Source organism: Haliotis rubra, unplaced genomic scaffold, assembly GCF_003918875.1.
Source record: "Haliotis rubra isolate DU_JTF1 unplaced genomic scaffold, ASM391887v1 Scf608, whole genome shotgun sequence".
In the NCBI taxonomy this organism is placed as follows: Eukaryota; Metazoa; Mollusca; class Gastropoda; order Lepetellida; family Haliotidae; genus Haliotis; species Haliotis rubra.
The window spans coordinates 452,860-473,057 of record NW_025767311.1 but is presented as its reverse complement, the minus strand read 5'-3'; the positions used below and the strand labels follow the sequence as shown (position 1 = coordinate 473,057).

General features: G+C 40.0%; 2 protein-coding genes and 1 long non-coding RNA gene across 4 annotated transcripts; 2 read left to right on the top strand and 1 right to left on the bottom strand.

Annotated features, from left to right (window-relative positions):
- Positions 1–278: 278 nt before the first annotated feature.
- Positions 279–19,836, top strand: LOC124255741 (chromatin modification-related protein MEAF6-like). 2 transcript variants are annotated; one of them, XM_046689646.1, is made up of 7 exons: positions 279–434; positions 4,710–4,825; positions 6,252–6,342; positions 7,612–7,645; positions 8,006–8,216; positions 18,777–18,807; positions 19,099–19,836. In XM_046689646.1, exons 1-7 carry the CDS (start codon positions 354–356, stop codon positions 19,108–19,110), a joined length of 576 nt encoding a protein of 191 aa, XP_046545602.1. In that variant the 5' UTR covers positions 279–353; the 3' UTR covers positions 19,111–19,836. The 2 variants fall into 2 exon arrangements, with proteins under 2 accessions (XP_046545602.1, XP_046545603.1); XM_046689647.1 differs by lacking the exon at positions 279–434 and adding an exon at positions 451–486.
- LOC124255740 (uncharacterized transmembrane protein DDB_G0289901-like) lies at positions 9,536–11,288 on the top strand. The gene is made up of 3 exons (XM_046689645.1): positions 9,536–10,165; positions 10,386–11,039; positions 11,218–11,288. Exons 1-3 carry the CDS (start codon positions 9,979–9,981, stop codon positions 11,286–11,288), a joined length of 912 nt encoding a protein of 303 aa, XP_046545601.1. The 5' UTR covers positions 9,536–9,978.
- LOC124255742 lies at positions 11,441–18,800 on the bottom strand. Its single transcript, XR_006892745.1, has 3 exons — positions 18,718–18,800; positions 18,133–18,135; positions 11,441–11,522 (listed from the first exon to the last, which is right to left on the bottom strand). It is a non-coding gene; the product is annotated as an uncharacterized LOC124255742 (long non-coding RNA).
- Positions 19,837–20,198: the final 362 nt, after the last annotated feature.

The window sequence follows — 20,198 nt, the reverse complement described above, 5'->3', positions numbered from 1 at the left end:
TTCTTGCAGGTTACGGAAAGGGGCGAGTGGTGACGAATGGGTTCATCCCCATTTCCGCCGCTTTCGTGACCAACTCGGGACAAGCCGAATACCCAGGTTACGGAAAGGGGCGAGTGCTGACGAATGGGTTCATCCCCATTTCCGCCGCTTTCGTGACCAACTCGGGACAAGCCGAATACCCAGGTTACGGAAAGGGGCGAGTGCTGACGAATGGCTCGCCCCGGCATGCAACGAATGATGACGAGTGCGCGCTTGAACCAAGCTCCCTTCAGCGCGTGTCGTTCGCATTGGGTATCAGCAAGGAAGCCATATTATCCCTGTAGGGAGCGCTCTCTTGTCAAACTAGTCTAAAAATGGCCGCCATGAAGAATACTCACCCAATAGATACCCGTGCGGAATTAGTCGAGTTAGTGCGGCGTCGAGCAGAAATTGCTGTGAGGAACTTAAGGGTTGTGGTCTAGGGCAATGTTTCTATTTACGTGCACGGTACAGACTTCACTGATCAGTATTTACCGATGGAGATGTGTCGTCAACAAAATCCCTCTGACACTATATTGACAGATTTTGACAGAGAAAACATCACTTCACAACCTGACGAAAAACGGTTATAATTTGGTCGCACAGTGGCTTTCAATAGACTTAAGATCAACCATATGCATTTCAACTACTAGTAATTAACGACTTGAAACAACCTGTTATAATCATGGGACATGAACAATATCATATATTTTTGGACGTTCCTGTCGAAATGATTAAATATATTCTGACATCAGAACAAGTTAACCCGCTTCTTGCCGCATGTATGGACACCGACTCCCTAAGTTTCATTGAGTCATATATATCTCTTATGATTATCAACATCAGAATCTTGTCAGTTTGAACATTGTCATTCATATATGTGGATGGCTGACAAAGAAACTAGAAAGATTAGTAAACTTGGTCAAATGTGTTTCTCTAACTTGTTCAGCCATACTTGAATGCATGAAGCCATTTAGAAAGAAATCAAATGTAACTTGATATATTTGGGATTACACTTTTTCACTAAATGACATATTTTAGGACATTTTAGAGTTCAGATCTGGTGATTTGGTGATAACCCTTGACATATCTGACTGTGGGATCGATCCCTGGATGGGACCCCCAAAAGTAATAGAATCAAAATGTAACTCAGAAAGTGTAATCCTAAATATATACTATATATGTTATATTTGAACTTAAGTTGATTGACAAAGATTGATCATGCACCTGTCACATACAAATGAATAGAGTGTCAGGCATCCCATTTGAAGAAAACAGTAACTTTCCCTACTTAACATGAATAGCCAGTTATTTACAGTTATCTGTGTATGTTTAACCAACATTGTCAAGTGTGTTAATTTTGGCACAACAATTGAAACTTAATAACAGTGCAGGTTGTTATTCTGTTCATGATGCTGATTGACTGATAATATTAAGATCTAAGATATGAAAAGGCAGCTATGATCGCTGGGAATAATGTGGAATAAGTTACAATTTTAGACAAATGTTCATGTAAACATTAAATTCCAATGCTAGGAGTAATTGACAGAGCACACTCATATCATCATGTTAAAAGTATGCATCAGTTTCTCATTTTCCTGTTGTCATAATTGCTCACTTATTGACAATAACTTTCGTAGTGGAGTTGGGAAATGAAATGTTTTTCACGGTAAAAGACTCTTATATTTAATCTAAGTCTAATGTGTACAAAACAATGTGTTGAGTATATTAGTCATTCAAATTTATGCTGAATACTTCAGTAACATAAATCAGACAATTTACTTATCATACTATGTAACTGATTTCCGAAGTTAAATGTTTAGGTTGTAAAGGTACCATTTTTGTGATTTCTTTGTGGTGTTTCATTCATTTTATGTATTTACCCTAAATTGTCTGATTATTGGAAATACCTTTCTAATTATGATTCAACAATTATGATATTTCCTTCTTCATCAACCCAAGCTTGCGTTTTCCTTGTATGAAAAATAACCCACTATATCATTTCCTGTGGTTTCAAATTCATGTTTCCATCTGAAACAGATGGAGATTATTTAAGTTACATTCAAACCATGAACAGCACACATAATGCCACAGGTATAAGCAATGATAAATAAGTTGTGTGTTTTAATACACAACTAAGTGATACTTGTATGGGGTCCAAGCTAGGATTAATTAAAATATGTTTTATATTTACTGCAACTGAAAAGGTTTTCCAAATTTTCAGCTTGAGAGAAACTGAACTCAAATCAGAGGCCCAGATAAGCTGCGTATTTGGGTAAAATACATACAGAAAATTTCCAATAACGCATTGAAAAATAATTGTTGCGTACCAATTACGCATTTAAAATGTTAGATAGGCACAAAGTTTAAAACATATGGGTACGGAATATATCTATAAAAATCACTTGCGTAATGAAAAAGACATCGATTGGTATCAAGTTGTACTGTCAGTACAGGATGAGTGAGGATGAGTTATTTTTTATGAAATCATTTCCATTATATTTAAAATGGTTCTGATTAGGTGTGACAAGGCAGTACATACCTGCTTAGTAAACTTACTCAATGACATATATTTAGGTGAGTAAAATCACTGAAATACCCACATATTTGCAATCAGTAGGTAACGGAAAATGAAATGCCCACTCAACATTCATAATACCCACTCCAAAAAAAATACAGTGGGTACAGTACCCACATGAGCTAAATCTTATCTGGAGCTCTGCTCAAATAGTGTTGATGACCATACTGAGATTTACTTATGTATTTTGAAAATTGGATCAACATATTGTTCTTCCCAGTCTTTAGCACTAATATAGTACATTTTGTATGATCGTCCTAACAGCTTCATTGAACACAACTTGTCATATTACAGTTTATCAGCAGAGAGAAAAGTGTCAAGTGATGCAAGTGTTGACATTTATTCAAACATGCTTATCAATATATTGCAATACAAGAGTTTTACTGATGCATGGCCTAACACAAAGTTTCCAAGAGTCCAGAATTATTGAATCTGAGCCAAAAATACATGGGATGGTTACCATGGATAGTTTATAGTTTCAAAGTCACATGCAACGTAAAACACAACTTTGCAGATTCTGATACCTTCCGGTATGGACGTACCGAAACAAATCATCAAAAATGCAAATTCATGTTATAAAGTTGAAAAATAACGCGATAAAAAAAACCGCCCGAAATCGGAGTTCAAACGATTCACTAATTTTCCCCCGAAAATTTCGGGGGAAAACGGGTTTCAACAGCTGGGCTGGCGCTCATAGCATGCGCAAGAGTGAAATAGGTTCGCGCGAACTTGGAAGCTGGCTGTCTGGTGAATACCGGGTGAAGGCTTTGGTGTGAGCTATTTTCCCAATGTTTTGTTGATATCTCACAGGCCGAAGCTTTTATATGTTATGACAGTAAATTAACTGTTTATATAATTTCATTTGTCTATTTCACCACACGCTCTTCTTACCGAGTCACTTTCTCAGTTCGACACTTAAAAGCAATGTCATTATTTAGCTGACACAATTTCTAACTGTGATATAGATATGTCGTTGTCACAGACAAAACTCAATGTCTTGTTTTATTGACACCTGTGTGTCTGCCTGCCTGTCTGCTAATGACAATATTCAATACACAACCGCGATCACTGACCACATGCAATTTGAACTTAACACCAATCAGGCTATACACCATAAACAAAATGCATTGATTTATGGCCCGAGTTCGGTCTCTGTCACATTATGTAATTACACAGACAGGCAGGTGTGATACTTGAACACATGACATGTTATGATGTCTGTTGATTGCAAAATGTTATACACAAAATGAGTATGTATTTACAAACCCCAACATCTCTATATATACACACACAATGAGCCGTGAAGGCGGCATCTGCAAATGAACTAGCCGTTACACTTGAGTGCACACCCACCCGCTCTGACTGGGTTCGGTATCCCGGCTGCTTCGTTTCGAGGGAGGAAAACCCAAGTACAAAATATTGCGCTTTTGATTTGCGACTATACGCTTATAATTTTGTTTATTTGTTTTTTCATATGCAGCAATGCATATTATATGTCATGAAGAAGTGATAATTGTGTTTTAATTATGTTTGATTTTTTGGTTGCATGTGACCTTTAAGCTATTATCAGTGTATGAAATAAGCCAAAAACCCAGCCAGACATCAGGGCTGGTAACTTCAAAATGTTACCAGCCCAAAATGGATTTAACCAGACCAGACAATCCAAAGAAAATAACTCAATTCTTAGTTAGTCAGTGCTTTGAGCTTGCGATACGATAGTTCAGTGTTCAAACAGTAATTGTCAAGTGTAAATGTAACGCTCAATTTGAAGAATAGATTTCAAGATATGTTGCATTTACTCAGATGTATGGAACGTGTTATCTAAAATTTCTACCAGACCACCATATAGACCGTCCGTCAGAAATCTAGCCCATCTCGGCCGGTCGGACGTGCTTTTTTCATACACTGCTAGTATTTGCTCAACTTTTCACTGTTGGTTGAGGCTATGGTTGATAGTCAAGATTTGAATGTCTGTTATGTCATTGGCTGAATGTTGTGCTGTTGCTGTTGCTGTTGCTGTTGCTGTTGTGGTATGTTGTTCTGTTGCTGTTGTTGTATGTTCTGTTGCTGATTGTTGTATGTTGTACTGATGCTGAATATTGAATGTTTGCAGGATACCCTGGCGAATCTAGAGCGTCAGATCTACGCATTTGAAGGAAGTTACCTGGAGGACACACAGTTGTATGGCAACATCATCCGCGGCTGGGACAGATACCTCTCCAACACCAAGTAGGAATACTGTCTTAATATTTCATGTAATCTTGTTTCTCATAGATACCTCTCCAACTCCATGAGGGAGTATCATTTTTGTGTTTTTGTGTCTTAATGTTTTTTGCTGCGGACTGTTAAAAATGGTAAATCACCAATCGCTTTGAGGCTTTGGCAATATGATACTGTTGTTGTTGCTATTATCATTATTTTTACCCAATGCAATGCAACGCAACGTGGAACTGGGGACTATGTATTCAACAGCATCTGTCCGCCTGTCCTGATTCTTGTTAACGCGATATCTCATGCACTGTTGTACCCAATGTCTTCAAATTTGGTGACAGCCTACATTGGGGAATTACACAGAGAACAGTCGATTTAGGTAGACCTTGACCATATCTTCAAAGTCACATGACACTTTTTAAAATCTTGTTAATGTGATATCCCATGAACTGTTACACCTGATGTCAAGTGTGTTCTTTGATGCTTGACCTCAATGTCCAGAGGTACAGATAAGCTGCGTATCTGCGTAAATTACGCAAATATTTATGTGAAAACTCAATTCCTATTAAGTCTATTGCGTACAGGTACGCTTGAATTTGTTTAAATACTCAATAAAAGTGATCCTACACGCGTACACACAAAAGTGTACAGGTGGATAGATAAATAACTGCAGTATATATGGGGTTCAATTTCAGGACATAAACTTGGCAACTTGCAGTCTTTCTTATCGTTTCTCATATTACAGATCAAATTTAAATAACAAACACTAACATTTAAGCTTTAATATATTTTTAAAATTATTGGAATATGGCAAAATACCCAAATGAGTTTCAGTGAGGTGAGTACAATATGTTTGGTTACTCAAAGGAAAATTAGGATACCCAATAGAGATGAATAAAGCGAGTACATAACCCAATGGTCCAAAAAGTTATCTGTACCTCTGATGTCGCTTTGGGAAATATGCTGCCTTCAGTTTTTTCTCATCTGAACTTAACATAAAGGGTATCAGGGTAGTGTAGGGTAATACTGGGTGCGGTGCCCAGGTAGAACATTTGGACCCATCCCAACCCTAATACACACGGATGCTGATAGTGCATCTGCATCTACACATTCAAATCTACTATATTCCTGAAATATCTTCAGAGCTGGAGAAAACTCTGAGAAGTGAGCATGACTAAAAACTACATAACACAAAAGGTAATCTTCTATGTGACCGAAAGATAAAAAAATATGTTATATTTCATTCTTCACTAGCAGCGGGGGACATTGCCATGTTAGTGGCAAACACTTGTTTCATTTTGAATTTAGGGTCTTTGTGAAGTTTGTTGACTGTTAAGGTATTGGTTTCTTTACAAGTAATATATCATCTACACTATGGCTCCTCAGAAAACATTTGATCTTGGTTTTCTGCTGTGAAATAGTGAAATTGATGATTTTGTTTCAGTCGCAACACTAACAGCAAAGCAGACAAGAGGAATCGCAAGTTTAAGGAGGCAGATCGGTTGTTTTCTAAGTCGTCTGTAACTTCTGCAGCTGTGAGTCCTTGTGTTTAATACAGATAGAATGTTGAAGATTGTTTTGATAGTATCTACAGTGGAATTAACCATTGCGATCATGTGACAGATGAACTCCATGTAAGATTGACCTTGGGCAGGACATGTGTGACAGGCAGCATTTGGGTTTACAGCTGCTTTTAAGAATATTCCACTTATATCATGTCAGCTTATGGGGGTGAGGTGAAATTGGGTTTAACGTCGTGCTTGAGAATATTTCACTCATATGACGATGTGCATGCGTGTGTATGTGTATGTGCTGCTGCTTGTACTAGCCCAGACTTAAGCTGGTTTTATAGTGCTAGCCCACTGAGATACCATGCCGCAGTGAAGCATGAATACCCCACTCAGACAACATTATACTGACTCCGAGCCGACCAGTCCTTGTTGGACCCATTAATGCCGAAGCGCCAGACAGGGACCAACAAGTACCTTATTTTAACGTCTTTTGGTATGACGCGGTCGGGGATCGAACCTGCGACCTTCCGCTCTCCGGGCGGACGCTCTAACCACTACACCACAGAGACGGTCGTCATGTCAGCTTATTGTTGAAGGAAAGCCCAAAGTGATACAGGTCTTGACATTCACCACTTTAGTGAAGCCTGTGAGTATGGGTATGGTGCTGACAATTCTATAACAAAATCAGGGCAAAGGGGAATTCGGACCCAGTGTCATACTGGCAAACAAGGATAAGTTGGACCGGCGCAGAAAATGCGTTTTCGAGAAGTAGGCGGTGCACAGCAATGAGCAAACCCATTTGGTTTGTGAAAGGTTGAGCAGAAGGAGGCTAGTGCACATGCATTGCATGACGATGAACTTGATTCCGCGAGCGTAGCTGCACATGCCTTGCTCATAAGACTCTCACGTCGGTGTAGCAAGTCGCACTACACTTGATCGCGGACAACCAGGGGCCCCTTCGCTGACAATGGCAAGTGCCAGTGGGCAGCACTCATACATGCTAATATGGGTCAATTGTCAGGTCGGTGCACAACTTATCCTTGTTTGCCAGTAGTTACTGTTGTGTCCAAGGGACACAACTCTGCATGTCGACTTGCAGCAGCTCGGATGACCAGGTGCCCCTGTAACTCAGGAAGCTACTGAGTTGATCATGTTGATGTGTATGTGCAGTGGAATCGTTGTATACAGGGCTACAGATAACACTTTTAGCTGTTGAGTGGAAAATACTTGTAATTCTGCTGCATCTAGGTCTAAGGTAAATATATTCTAACCTGACAAGCTTTCATTTTACAGGCTGTGAGTGGTGTGGCTGACCAGCAGGAGAAACGTAAGCAAAGAGTCTGCTGTTGTCATAAAATAGTTTAATTAATACTGAACACACTGATAAAAGTTATAATTGATATATTAGGTATAATTGGTGTTGTAATTTATATCAAACATGTTCTGTCAATGGTTGCATGAGTCATAATTAACTTGTTAGCATTATGATGAAGTTTGATGGTTTTGGGTTGTTGTTTTTTTAACTCTTGGTTAACTTGGTACTAAGTTTAAATATGAGCTAGTGCCTATCTAAACTACCTCAGGTGTGTAATCTTGTTTAAATAACTTATCAGGTGAACTAAGTCGTGTATTGAATATCTTTCCAACGGGACTAGTGCCATTTAATGAAACTGATGTGACATTTCAGGAGAACCGCCCAGCCCTGACTCCCAGAACAATCAGAATAGCGCCAACACACCTAACTCCACTTTGGCCTCTGCGTCGGCCAATGGCAACAGCCAGTCCAGTAATGCCAGCAGTAATGGCAACCACATCCCTCCCCAGACCAACCACTCCGGCAAGGTGCTGAAGGCCAACGCTGTCAGACACAAGAAAAGCAAGAACAAGGCCAGGCACAGGTGAGTTGAAACAGGTGTATCTGTGATGCATGTTGTAACACAGATGTAGCATATTTCAGTACTGCATGATGTAACTCAGGTCTAGCGGGCATCAGTACTGCGTGATGTAACTCAGGTCTAGCGGGCATCAGTACTGCATGATGTAACTCAGGTGTAGCGGGCATCAGTACTGTATGATGTAACACAGATGTAGCATATTTCAGTATTGTATGATGTAACTCAGGTGTAGCGGGCATCAGTACTGTATGATGTAACACAGGTGTAGCATATTTCAGTATTGTATGATGTAACTAGGGTGTAGCGGGCATCAGTACTGTATGATGTAACACAGATGTAGCATATTTCAGTATTGTATGATGTAACTCAGGTGTAGCGGGCATCAGTACTGTATGATGTAACACAGATGTAGCATATTTCAGTATTGTATGATGTAACTCAGGTGTAGCGGGCATCAGTACTGTATGATGTAACACGGATGTAGCATATTTCAGTATTGTATGATGTAACTCAGGTGTAGCGGGCATCAGTATTGTATGATGTAACACGTGTAGCATATTTCAGTATTGTATGATGTAACTCAGGTGTAGCGGGCATCAGTACTGTATGATCTAACACAGATGTAGCATATTTCAGTATTGTATGATGTAACTCAGGTGTAGCGGGCATCAGTACTGTATGAGTATGATGTAACACAGATGTAGCATATTTCAGTACTGTATGATGTAACACAGGTGTAGCATATTTCAGTATTGTATGATGTAACTCAGGTGTAGCGGGCATCAGTACTGTATGATGTAACACAGATGTAGCATATTTCAGTATTGTATGATGTAACTCAGGTGTAGCGGGCATCAGTACTCAGGTGTAGCGGGCATCAGTTAGGAGATAAACATCTTGTGTTGGCCAATTTCCGGGTGTTATTGAGTATTTGAAGCATGGGAATTTATTTGGAACCGACGGCGTCAGCCGGAGGTTTCAAATGAAATATTCCCGTGCTTCAAATACTCGATAACACCCGGAAATTGGCCAACACATGATGTTTATCGACATTGTAAACACAAAGTAAACCTAAAGGTCCACACACGTTTTTGTGTCTGCACTCATTGACATCGAGTACGGTACAGCAGTAAAATGTCATCAGCCCGCCGTTTCGGTTGTTTCCCATGGTAGCATCTGGAACTGCTCATTTGTGACGTCATTCAGACTTTACGACACAATATGATTTTAATGACATCATCACAGCTGACGACGTAACAATACAATGGTGTGAGCGATGTTTGCATGTATTAATACGCAGCGAATTTCCGGGAATTGAATACCATTTGATCACATTTTTCAACCAATCAGATTAAAGAACACAGTGACTTTTGGTTTACAATACTGTATGATGTAACACAGATGTAGCATATTTCAGTACTGTATGATGTAACACAGGTGTAGCATATTTCAGTATTGTATGATATAACTCAGGTGTAGCGGGCATCAGTACTGTATGATGTAACACAGGTGTAGCATATTTCAGTATTGTATGATGTAACTAGGGTGTAGCGGCATCAGTATTGTATGGTGTAACACAGATGTAGTATGCATCAATACTTTATAATGTTACACAGATGTATCATGCATTAGTCCTGTATGAGGTAACACAGGTGTAACATGTATCAGTACTGTATGATGTAGCACAGTTGTATCATGCATTAGTCCTGTATGAGGTAACACAGGTGTAACATGGATCAGTGCTGTGATGTAACACAGGTGTAGCATGCATGAGAACTGTAGCATAGCCTGCATCAGAACTGTATCAGGTAACACAGGTGTAACATGCATCAGAATTGTATCAGGTAACACAGGTGTAGCATGCATCAGAACTGTATCAGGTAACACAGGTGTACCATGCATCAGAACTGTATCAGGTAACACAGGTGTAACATGCATCAGAATTGTATCAGGTAACACAGGTGTAGCCTGCATCAGAACTGTATCAGGTAACACAGGTGTAACATGCATCAGAAGTAGCATGCATCAGAACTGTATCAGGTAACACAGGTGTAGCCTGCATCAGAACTGTATCAGGTAACACAGGTGTAACATGCATCTGAATTGCCCATCAGGTAACACAGGTGTAGCCTGCAGGTAACACAGGTGTAGCCTGCATCAGAACTGTATCAGGTAACACAGGTGTAACATGCATCAGAATTGTATCAGGTAACACAGGTGTAGCATGCATCATAACTGTATCAGGTAACACAGGTGTAGCATGCATCAGAACTGTATCAGGTAACACAGGTGTAGCCTGCATCAGAACTGTATCAGGTAACACAGGTGTAACATGCATCAGAATTGTATCAGGTAACACAGGTGTAGCCTGCATCAGAACTGTATCACTATCAGGTAACACAGGTGTAACATGTATCAGGACTGCATCAGGTAACACAGGTGTAGCATGCATCAGAACTGTATCAGGTAACACAGGTGTAGTATGTATCAGAACTGTATCAGGTAACACAGGTGTATCATGCATCAGAACTGCATCAGGTAACACAGGTGTAGCATGCATCAGAACTGTATCAGGTAACACAGGTGCAGCATGCATCAGAACTGCATCAGGTAACACAGGTGTAGCATGCATCAGAACTGTATCAGGTAACACAGGTGTAGCATGCATCAGAACTGTATCAGGTAACACAGGTGTAGCATGCACCAGAACTGTATCAGGTAACACAGGTGTAGCATGCACCAGAACTGTATCAGGTAACACAGGTGCAGCATGCATCAGAACTGTATCAGGTAACACAGGTGTAGCATGCACCAGAACTGTATCAGGTAACACAGGTGTAGCCTGCACCAGAACTGTATCAGGTAACACAGGTGTAGCATGCATCAGAACTGCATCAGGTAACACAGGTGTAGCATGTATCAGAACTGTATCAGGTAACACAGGTGCAGCATGCATCAGAACTGTATCAGGTAACAGGTGCAGCATGCATCAGAACTGTATCAGGTAACACAGGTGTAGTATGTATCAGTGCTGTGTGTAACAGGGATAGCACACACAAGTGCTGTATACAGTAACTACTCACACAAGAGTCCAAGTGTTTCAGAAACAGTCCTGAAACAGCTCTGAAAGCACTGCACTTCCAAATGAAAGTTAGCTTTAACAATGATAACATGATTACACTAAGGTCATACATTGTAATCATCTGCAACTACGTTGAGAATATTGTGACCCAGATCAAGACCTAATCTGACCATGAATCCTCATTGTATAATTTTAGGCAGGTAGATAACATGAAGTAGTCAGTCAGCCTGTAGTCAGACAGATTACGCAGAGTTACCTCCCTTTCCTTGTAGGGAATCTCTAGTCAACGAAGGTTGACTAGTTGTTCTTGTCTGGTGCTACGTCCGCCGACATGGCCGAAAAGGCTGATGAAGAAAATTGCAAGTTTAATGATATACTTGAAGCTTTGAAGGAGGTGAAAGTGCAGAATAGTGAAACAAGACATAGGTTAGATCGTTTAGACCATGATATTTGTTCTCTTAGATGCTTGTCTAATATCTTTGAGGGCGTTGATAGTCAGTCGGACCGCATGGTTCAGTGAACTTTGACCCTACCGCGTGATGCGTAGATAGACATAGCAACAGTGCTAGCCAAACTGATGATATATCAAGTAATAATTTCAATCCCAAGGGGTTTCAGCACGATAGTGCCCAGGGTGCCGCTTTTATAATGGCGCAGCTTTGGATGTTCAGGGAGAGTATCAAACGATAATGCGACACTGTAACCAATGTAAAACTCCCTGCAGACTTGAAAGTGCCTGATTCTAAGCAGGGTATTAAACGTGAGGATCAACAACATGCGGCAGTTGTAGCAAGGTGTGCTAAAGCTATAGTGAAACAACATTGAAACTTTTTGTTTCAAGTGGCTGATGCAAGAAACATTACACAGGACGATTGATTAAACTATATCAAGTTCAACTCGACAGATACGCTATCTGCAGGAGGAACAGTCATCTCTGATAGTTCAAGGCCAGTTTGACTGCAATACTGCAAGGATATACAGGACACTGCAGAGAAATACATGTTCATTTAATGAAGAATCCTTGAATACCCTAAATGCGCTTTACACCACCATTGCGCTGCATTCAGGCCACCACGGAACAGCTGGTTCAACCGAGGGCGTATGTCCGAGGTTACCACGGTTCAGGGGTAGATTCTCCTACGGTCACCGGACGGACCACTTTTCACAATAACAATCCTCGAAAGTGGATCAGGAACAGTAATGGCTCTACTTAGGTGTTACCAGAAATGGCAAAGTATTGATGTCCAGAGTTTATATTATCCTGATTCAGAATGGTGTTAACTTACCTTTCCATTGCTCTCCTTCTGTAAGTGTTCAAGACAATCATCGCTGACAAGTTCTCAGATTAACTTTGTTAATGAAGAGATTTCAAGACTGACAATTTCTGGAGCTATACAAAGAGTGTCTGATAAACCATATTGTGTGCATCCTCTAGGTGTTGTTCCTAAACGCAATCACAAGTCGCGCTTTAATTGTCGATCTGCGATATGTGAACTCTTTTTGTTCAGTACCAAAATTTAGATATGAAGATGTCTCTATGTTGTCACATTATTATTGAGCCAAATGACTATTTGGTTACACTGGATCTAAAGGATGGATTTCACCATGTACCAATTCACAGTGATGATAGAAAATACTTAGGGTTTTATTGGCATGGATGGTATTATCAGTGGAATGTGCTCCTTTGGGTTATCAGTAAGCCCTTACTTCTTTGTAAGACTCTCAGACCAGTTGCTCGACATCTTCGCGGATTAGGAATAAGACCCTGGTGTACATGGACGATATTATCATTGCAGCTAAGAAGGAGCTTATTTCAGACCATGCTAACAAGGTAATTTGTGTTAGAGTCTCGATGGGTAATAAATTATGACAAATCTTCTCTCACTCCCTAGTACTAAAAGGAATTTCTTGATTCTTGGTGGATTCTGGTCGGACCTAAAGGTGTGCCTGTTCTAAAGGTCCCGAATCACAAGGTGAGAAAGTTGAAGAAGGACATAATGGAGAGCCGATACCTGTCCCTTTACATTAGAGCTAGACATTTAGCCCTTGCAGGCCAGTGTATCTCTGTCTGTAGAGCAATATTTCCAGGAAAACTTAAGCTTAGGTCAGTGTATAGGCTTCTTGCGAGCAAACACACATGGGGTATCAACATTAGTTTGACTGATGATAGCCTTTCAGATCTGAAATGGTGGATAAGCCTTCGATTCTTGGAACGGTACCACTATGCTTGTGAGGACCTTCGACGGACAGCTCGAAACGGATGCCTCGAACATCGGCTGGGGAGCAGTTTTCAAAGGCCTTTCAGCCAGGGTGTATGGACAGTGGACACTTCCATTTCAGTCAATAAACTTTCGAAAATGCTTGCTGTGTTAATGGCTCTAAAGTCATTTTCGATTCACCTGACAGGCGAAAAAATTCAATTGCTATCGGACAATGTGACAACAGTGGCTTACCTCAATCACATGGGAGGTCCCATCAAGGAGTTAACAGAGCTGGCAACAAGAATATGGAGCTCTGCTTAGACAGAGACATTATGCTAGTGGCTCAGCCATCTACCCGTGGAGAATGTAGAGGCGGACATGCTATCCCGCGATTCGACCGGTACAGTGGAGGTTACACCCACGCAGTCTTCAATATGCTGGATTACATGTGGGACCACACACGGTAGACAGATTTGGCGTCGTATCAAACCACACAGCTGCAAGTATACAACAGTCGAACATGCGATCCGCATGACACTCAAGGAGTCGACGGGCTGGCTCAGAACGATTGGCATATACACAACAATTTTGTCAACGCCCGCTCAGATTGATACCAGACATTCTGCAAAAGTTGTGTCCACAAAGTCCTTTGCCACAGTGATAGCACCATGGTGGCCAGCCCAGACGTGGTTTCGCCTTCTTCAAACTATCAGTCTGCTCACCTCTAAAGCTTCCTCGCCAACGACGTTGTTGCCTACCACTATTAGCAAAACCGAACCACTGGCAAATCCAAAATGGAGACTGTTCGCTTGAAGGATCTATGGAGGAACGGTTAATTGCTCTCTGAGTGGATCGACTTCGAGCTGCTGATCAGATATCACATGCTCTGGCCAAGTACTCTACATTTGTACAATTCCTTTGTTAACAAGTTTAGAGATTTTGTGTTGAAGAGAAGTGTGTCTTTCCACCTACTAGTACATTTCTGTGTTAGCAACCTTTCTGTGTAAGGTTGCGGATTCATCGCCTAAACCTAGATCTCAGCTGAAAAGTGCATGCGCGCGCTATATCTTGTCTGTATGAAACTATGAATCTTCAGAACATTGTGCACACTCCTGATGTATCTAGATTAGTACAGGCTCTGGTGAAGTCTGGTACAGAGGTTCCTATGCAGCGCCTCCACGGTGATGCCAGTATCTGCATTGAATGATTTGTTTCAGAGATGGCCAGATAACAAAATATTGTCAATAAAACAGCTCCTCCGCCAAAGGCAGTGACTCTATTAGCTCTGGTGGCTATGTTGCTTCCATCAGATATCACTAAAATCGGTACATTATGATGCCCAGACCCGCTTGACTAAGAGCAACGAGTTTACCACAAATCAATTGTCTTTTCATGCAGATGGTTCTCTGACTATAAACTTCTTTGGCATAAAAAATGGCACTTCACGTACTGGTTTTGAGGTTTTGGTTCAGCCTGCAGATTGCAGCAAGTTGGACCCTGTAAAGACCTTGAAGGATTACATAGAGCGGACAGACTCTCTCCGAACGGACACTAGTAGTGTTTTCTTGTCTCTGTATGCACCCCACAGAGGCGTGCAAGCAATTCTAGAACAATCCATAAAAGATGCCGGACTCTCTTCCAAGGGGTTTTCTGCAAAATCGTTCCGTCCAACTGGAGCAACACTGGCGATTCAGAATTGTCAGGATCCTAAAATTGTCATGAAGGTCGGGAGATGGAAAACAGAGTCTGTTTTCTATGGACATTATGTACACAGCAGAACACCAAAAGACTTTTCAGAGTCGGTACTCAGTGGTTGATATCAGTGTTTCTACCATAATTACAGAATTTCAGCATTTTCTTGTTACCATGAGTAAGCCTAATATTTTCTTTAAGATTTTAAAGATACTGGTGTACTATTGTGTGTTTTTGGGGTTTTTTTTGAGAGTTTAACAAATGTTTGACATGTTAATATGGCAGATTGCTTTATCATTTCTCTTACTCACTATATAGGCATTTAGTTAAAACAATAAAGACATTGTTGTTTTAATTTTCAATTGTAATCTGTCTATGACGTAAGTACAGGTTACACAACACCAAATGTTTTCCCATAGACTTCTATAGTAGCCTTATATTTTTTTTAAAATAATCCAGGCTATCAACAGCCATTCCATGTGCACATGGGTACACTCTGGCCTTTAAACTACCATAAAAACACACTATCTGGCCAACTTGTCCGGCTCGTTTTGCGAGCACAGGAAGCGGAACACATCAACCCCAGATCCGCACCAAATGTCACCTACTGGAAAATATCTGTACACACAATAAGCATAAGTCATGGTGATGGAAATCACAGCACTGAATACTTAAAATTGTGGTCAGTTTTAATTACTGGTTGGATATGCTTTTAAAAAACATAAACATCTTACACTATTTCATCCAATCACAGCTGTCACACGCCTTTATCTCTTCATTTGTTTACATACGCATCTCGCTCAGTGAGCAAGCGCATTCTCATTTAGTGTAGTATAACCTGTAGGAAAATTTAGAAACATTTGCCCTAGGCAAATCTGTGACTTATGTACTGTGTATACATGCAACTTCTCAGAAAAAATATAAAACTGCATGAAGCTTCAATACTTTTTCCTGTCCAACATATCTATATGGCACAAGAATATATGGATTTGCTGCACTGACAGAGCTGTAAGAGTTATATCATGTCTATTTCACCAAAGCTATACAAAATGCACTTCTGCATTAATAGAGAAAGTTTTTAAATCATACATATACCATGGGAGTTTACTCTTATTTCACAAAAAAGGGGGGCCATGGGTTAATTCCATGCATGACTGGGACTGCCTTTGATCATATCAATCCAAACTATATTTTGAACCACAAAAATCATTGAATTCAGGCCAGAAATTGGACAGGTTTAACATTAAGCAGCTTTAACATCCTGACATATGTAAGGCTGGATGATGAACTTTGCCAGAATGTAATAAGTGAGGGTTGGATTATGCCTAGCAGTCTGAAACACTGACCACAGTACCCTGTCGCCTGTTAGTCGATCAAGGCAAATGACCCTTTCAACAGATGAAATCACTTTTAGACCACAGCATGATAAGAACTTACATTTGAATCTATTGATTCATCAAGCTAAGACTTTGAAATACTTCCAGAAATTCAAAACTATTGACTGTGTATTGTTTTGAGGCTGTTACACTTGCCAATTTCATGTATAAGCCAGTTTAGAGGGAACAAAGTGAAAAATCCACATAACTTTGGAAATTTATTGGTTACCCTGCCCTAAACTGAATATGTTTAATTACAATTAACAGTATTTGACAATATCAGCTAAAAACAGAGCTTCTCTGCAGTAATTTATGGGTTACTGGGTTAGAGAAAGACACAATGTATTTGGGTAAACAGGGGAGATAATTTTAAGATATCGAACACTCTCATGTCAATAAAATGTGAATTCAGACCCATAATATTACATTCCACAAGGGTCAGTTGTTATTATTTACATCTAAGCAGCTTCTGGGATTGATGTACAGCCCTTATTTCATGTCTGGGAAGCTGAAATACTACACACTGAGGCATTAAGGGGACACTGTCAGAAATTTCTGATGTATGAGGATGACCGAGTGATGGAATTTGGTAGTGAGACATTTTGGTGCCTTAACTGGACTGGGACACTTAAATGTACTATAGGTACCTACATGTCCAAGTACTGCAACTTCTACAAGGCGGTGAAGCATATCGAAGCAAAGGGAGTATGCTTGATTAGACACTGCCAACAACAGACTTCTCGGCCGCATGTCGAAATACCACATTGGATGTGTAGGCTTCTTTCTGCTGTATTTGTGAAGATACACCTCCCCATTCACCAACAGGCATTCTACAAGCTGAAAATAGTGTTGAGATTACATTAAATGTCAAATCATAAAATCTATAACAGCAATGAGACAGTTGTTAATAAAACAGAAATTCATTTTGAAAGTCCTATGAGTGAAAAAAGGGGTATATTTTTAAAAAAGGAAAAGAAAATTAGGTCGTTGCATATTCAAATGGGGACAGGCAGAAAGAATTGATCATATGCTACACTGTTTGCATTTAAAACAAGGGTTTGTGACATGTTCTGCTGTCAGCAGTGAACAAATTTCATGATATTCTTATCATTTGACTTCAAATTGACCCTCAGGAGATGATCTTAGACACTCACATTGTTGTGGCAGTGGTGATTTTAACCTAATTTGTTGTCAAATTCATCAGTTCCAACAAATTTAGAAGCCAGGGAACCACTACTTGATGGTAAGACTCACCGTGAGGGTCTTTTCCCACTGTTCGACCACAAAACGAAGCAACGTTCATATTCTGGACACTAAAACAATCTATTCCACTCAAAACAGCCCTATCTTTACTCCCAGTACCTTTAAATTTGCCTCTACATTAATGCTAACATGTTTCCATGGTGAAATAAACACAGGAAATCATGTAAAGTATGAATTACTGAAAAGTGCTCGAACCCTACAGGTTACACAACACCAAATGTTTTCCCATAGACTTCTATAGTAGCCTTATATTTTTTTTAAAATAATCCAGGCTATCAACAGCCATTCCATGTGCACATGGGTACACTCTGGCCTTTAAACTACCATAAAAACACACTATCTGGCCAACTTGTCCGGCTCGTTTTGCGAGCACAGGAAGCGGAACACATCAACCCCAGATCCGCACCAAATGTCACCTACTGGAAAATATCTGTACACACAATAAGCATAAGTCATGGTGATGGAAATCACAGCACTGAATACTTAAAATTGTGGTCAGTTTTAATTACTGGTTGGATATGCTTTTAAAAAACATAAACATCTTACACTATTTCATCCAATCACAGCTGTCACACGTCTTTATCTCTTCATTTGTTTACATACGCATCTCGCTCAGTGAGCAAGCGATTCTCATTTAGTGTAGTATAACCTGTACCAAAACTGCAGTCAGACAGATTACGCAGAGTTACCTCCCTTTCCTTGTAGGGAATCTCTAGTCAACGAAGGTTGACTAGTTGTTCTTGCCTGGTGCTAAATTTTAATGAGTTGAATTACATCTGGTTATCTCAGTTATTACTGTATGCAAATGGGCCTAATTATGTATGTTTATGTATGGCGGTACGTAGCATTGGATTGTGAACATATAGGCATTTAGTTAAAACAATAAAGACGAGATTGTAATTGTTGAATGGCTGTGAAATATTCTACTATACTGATGTTGATGTTCCAGGCTGGAGGTGAAGCTACGGAAAGGGAAGGAGGTAGGTAATATATGTCATTAAATGTGTTTAAATGCCAACAGACTGATCTATTTCATTTACCCATTGTCCTAAGATGCAATGTGAAAATACCTTGATTGACCGGATATATTATATCTCCACAATCCTGTCCTGAGAAATTACTACTGTTCTTTTATTTTTGTGTGAATTGCTTATTCAGACTTATATCTTTAAGAATAAAGTATTCAGGTAATGTTATGTAAAATGATTTTCTTAAGAGAAGCTTCTTCAAAGTTGTCAGACTGAAAGTCTTGTTTTGATTTTTTCTGCCAGGGAGGTGACTAACACTGAGGGGTCATTGAGAGGCGTGAATTGACTTTGATAAGTGGACATCTTGGCTTACTGACTGACTGGAACTTGACCACGTCCAACAGTGACCAGTGGGTGTCACCCTGCTCAGTTTCAGTTTTATGGAGCATGCAAGGACTTTGACTCTTGATTTTATCGTTGTGTATATACAAGTAGACCAACAAGCCAAACAACGTCTCCAATCACTGAAGATATGCTTGACGTCATGGAAGACAGTCTTCAGATCTCAGAATGAGATGCTGTGTAAATGGTTATCTGTGACCAGGGAGTCTAGTCCACGTACAGGTTGTGTCCTGCCCTGCTGTTCAGTCACCAGTAGATCTCTAGCTGCATCATGAAATGTGAAGAGATATTTCCCTGCACTATGAATTGCAATACTTGGCAATGAAAACAGCAGTTCCAGTTTATCTTGGTTCAGTGGTGGGGTTATGAAAGTATCAGATATTTCTTTTTTTCTTGAAAAGATATATTGAAAAACAGGCATGTATGTCAAAAGAGATCTTTGACATAACAAAAATAAGAAAATTCTCATCCCCAAATGTTACAAATACCGGATTTGATGGAAACAATGACACATTGATTGTAATTAGGATATTTTCATTTTGGTAACATCATTGAGACACATCAGCAGTACGTTGTCCACTTGTGTGGTTCCTGTTAATGTTTTCATGTTCATTGTATAATAAACAAATCAGAATGTTACTGTTTGTTTTGTCTTTGTATGGGCTAAGTGTATCGCCTGTCAGGACATGATGATGTACCAACAAACTCCTGGTGTCACAACAGTCATATAATGTTTTCAGGGTATCTATATGGGACTGTCACTAGTCTCAAGCAACAAACTCCTGGTGTCACAACAGTCATATAATGTTTTCAGGGTATCTGTATGGGACTGTCACTAGTCTCAAGCAACAAACTCCTGGTGTCACAACAGTCATACAATGTTTTCAGGGTATCTGTATGGGACTGTCACTAGACTCAACCAATAAACTCCTGGTGTCCCAACAGTCATACAATGTTTTCAGGGTATCTGTATGGGACTGTCACTAGACTCAACCAACAAA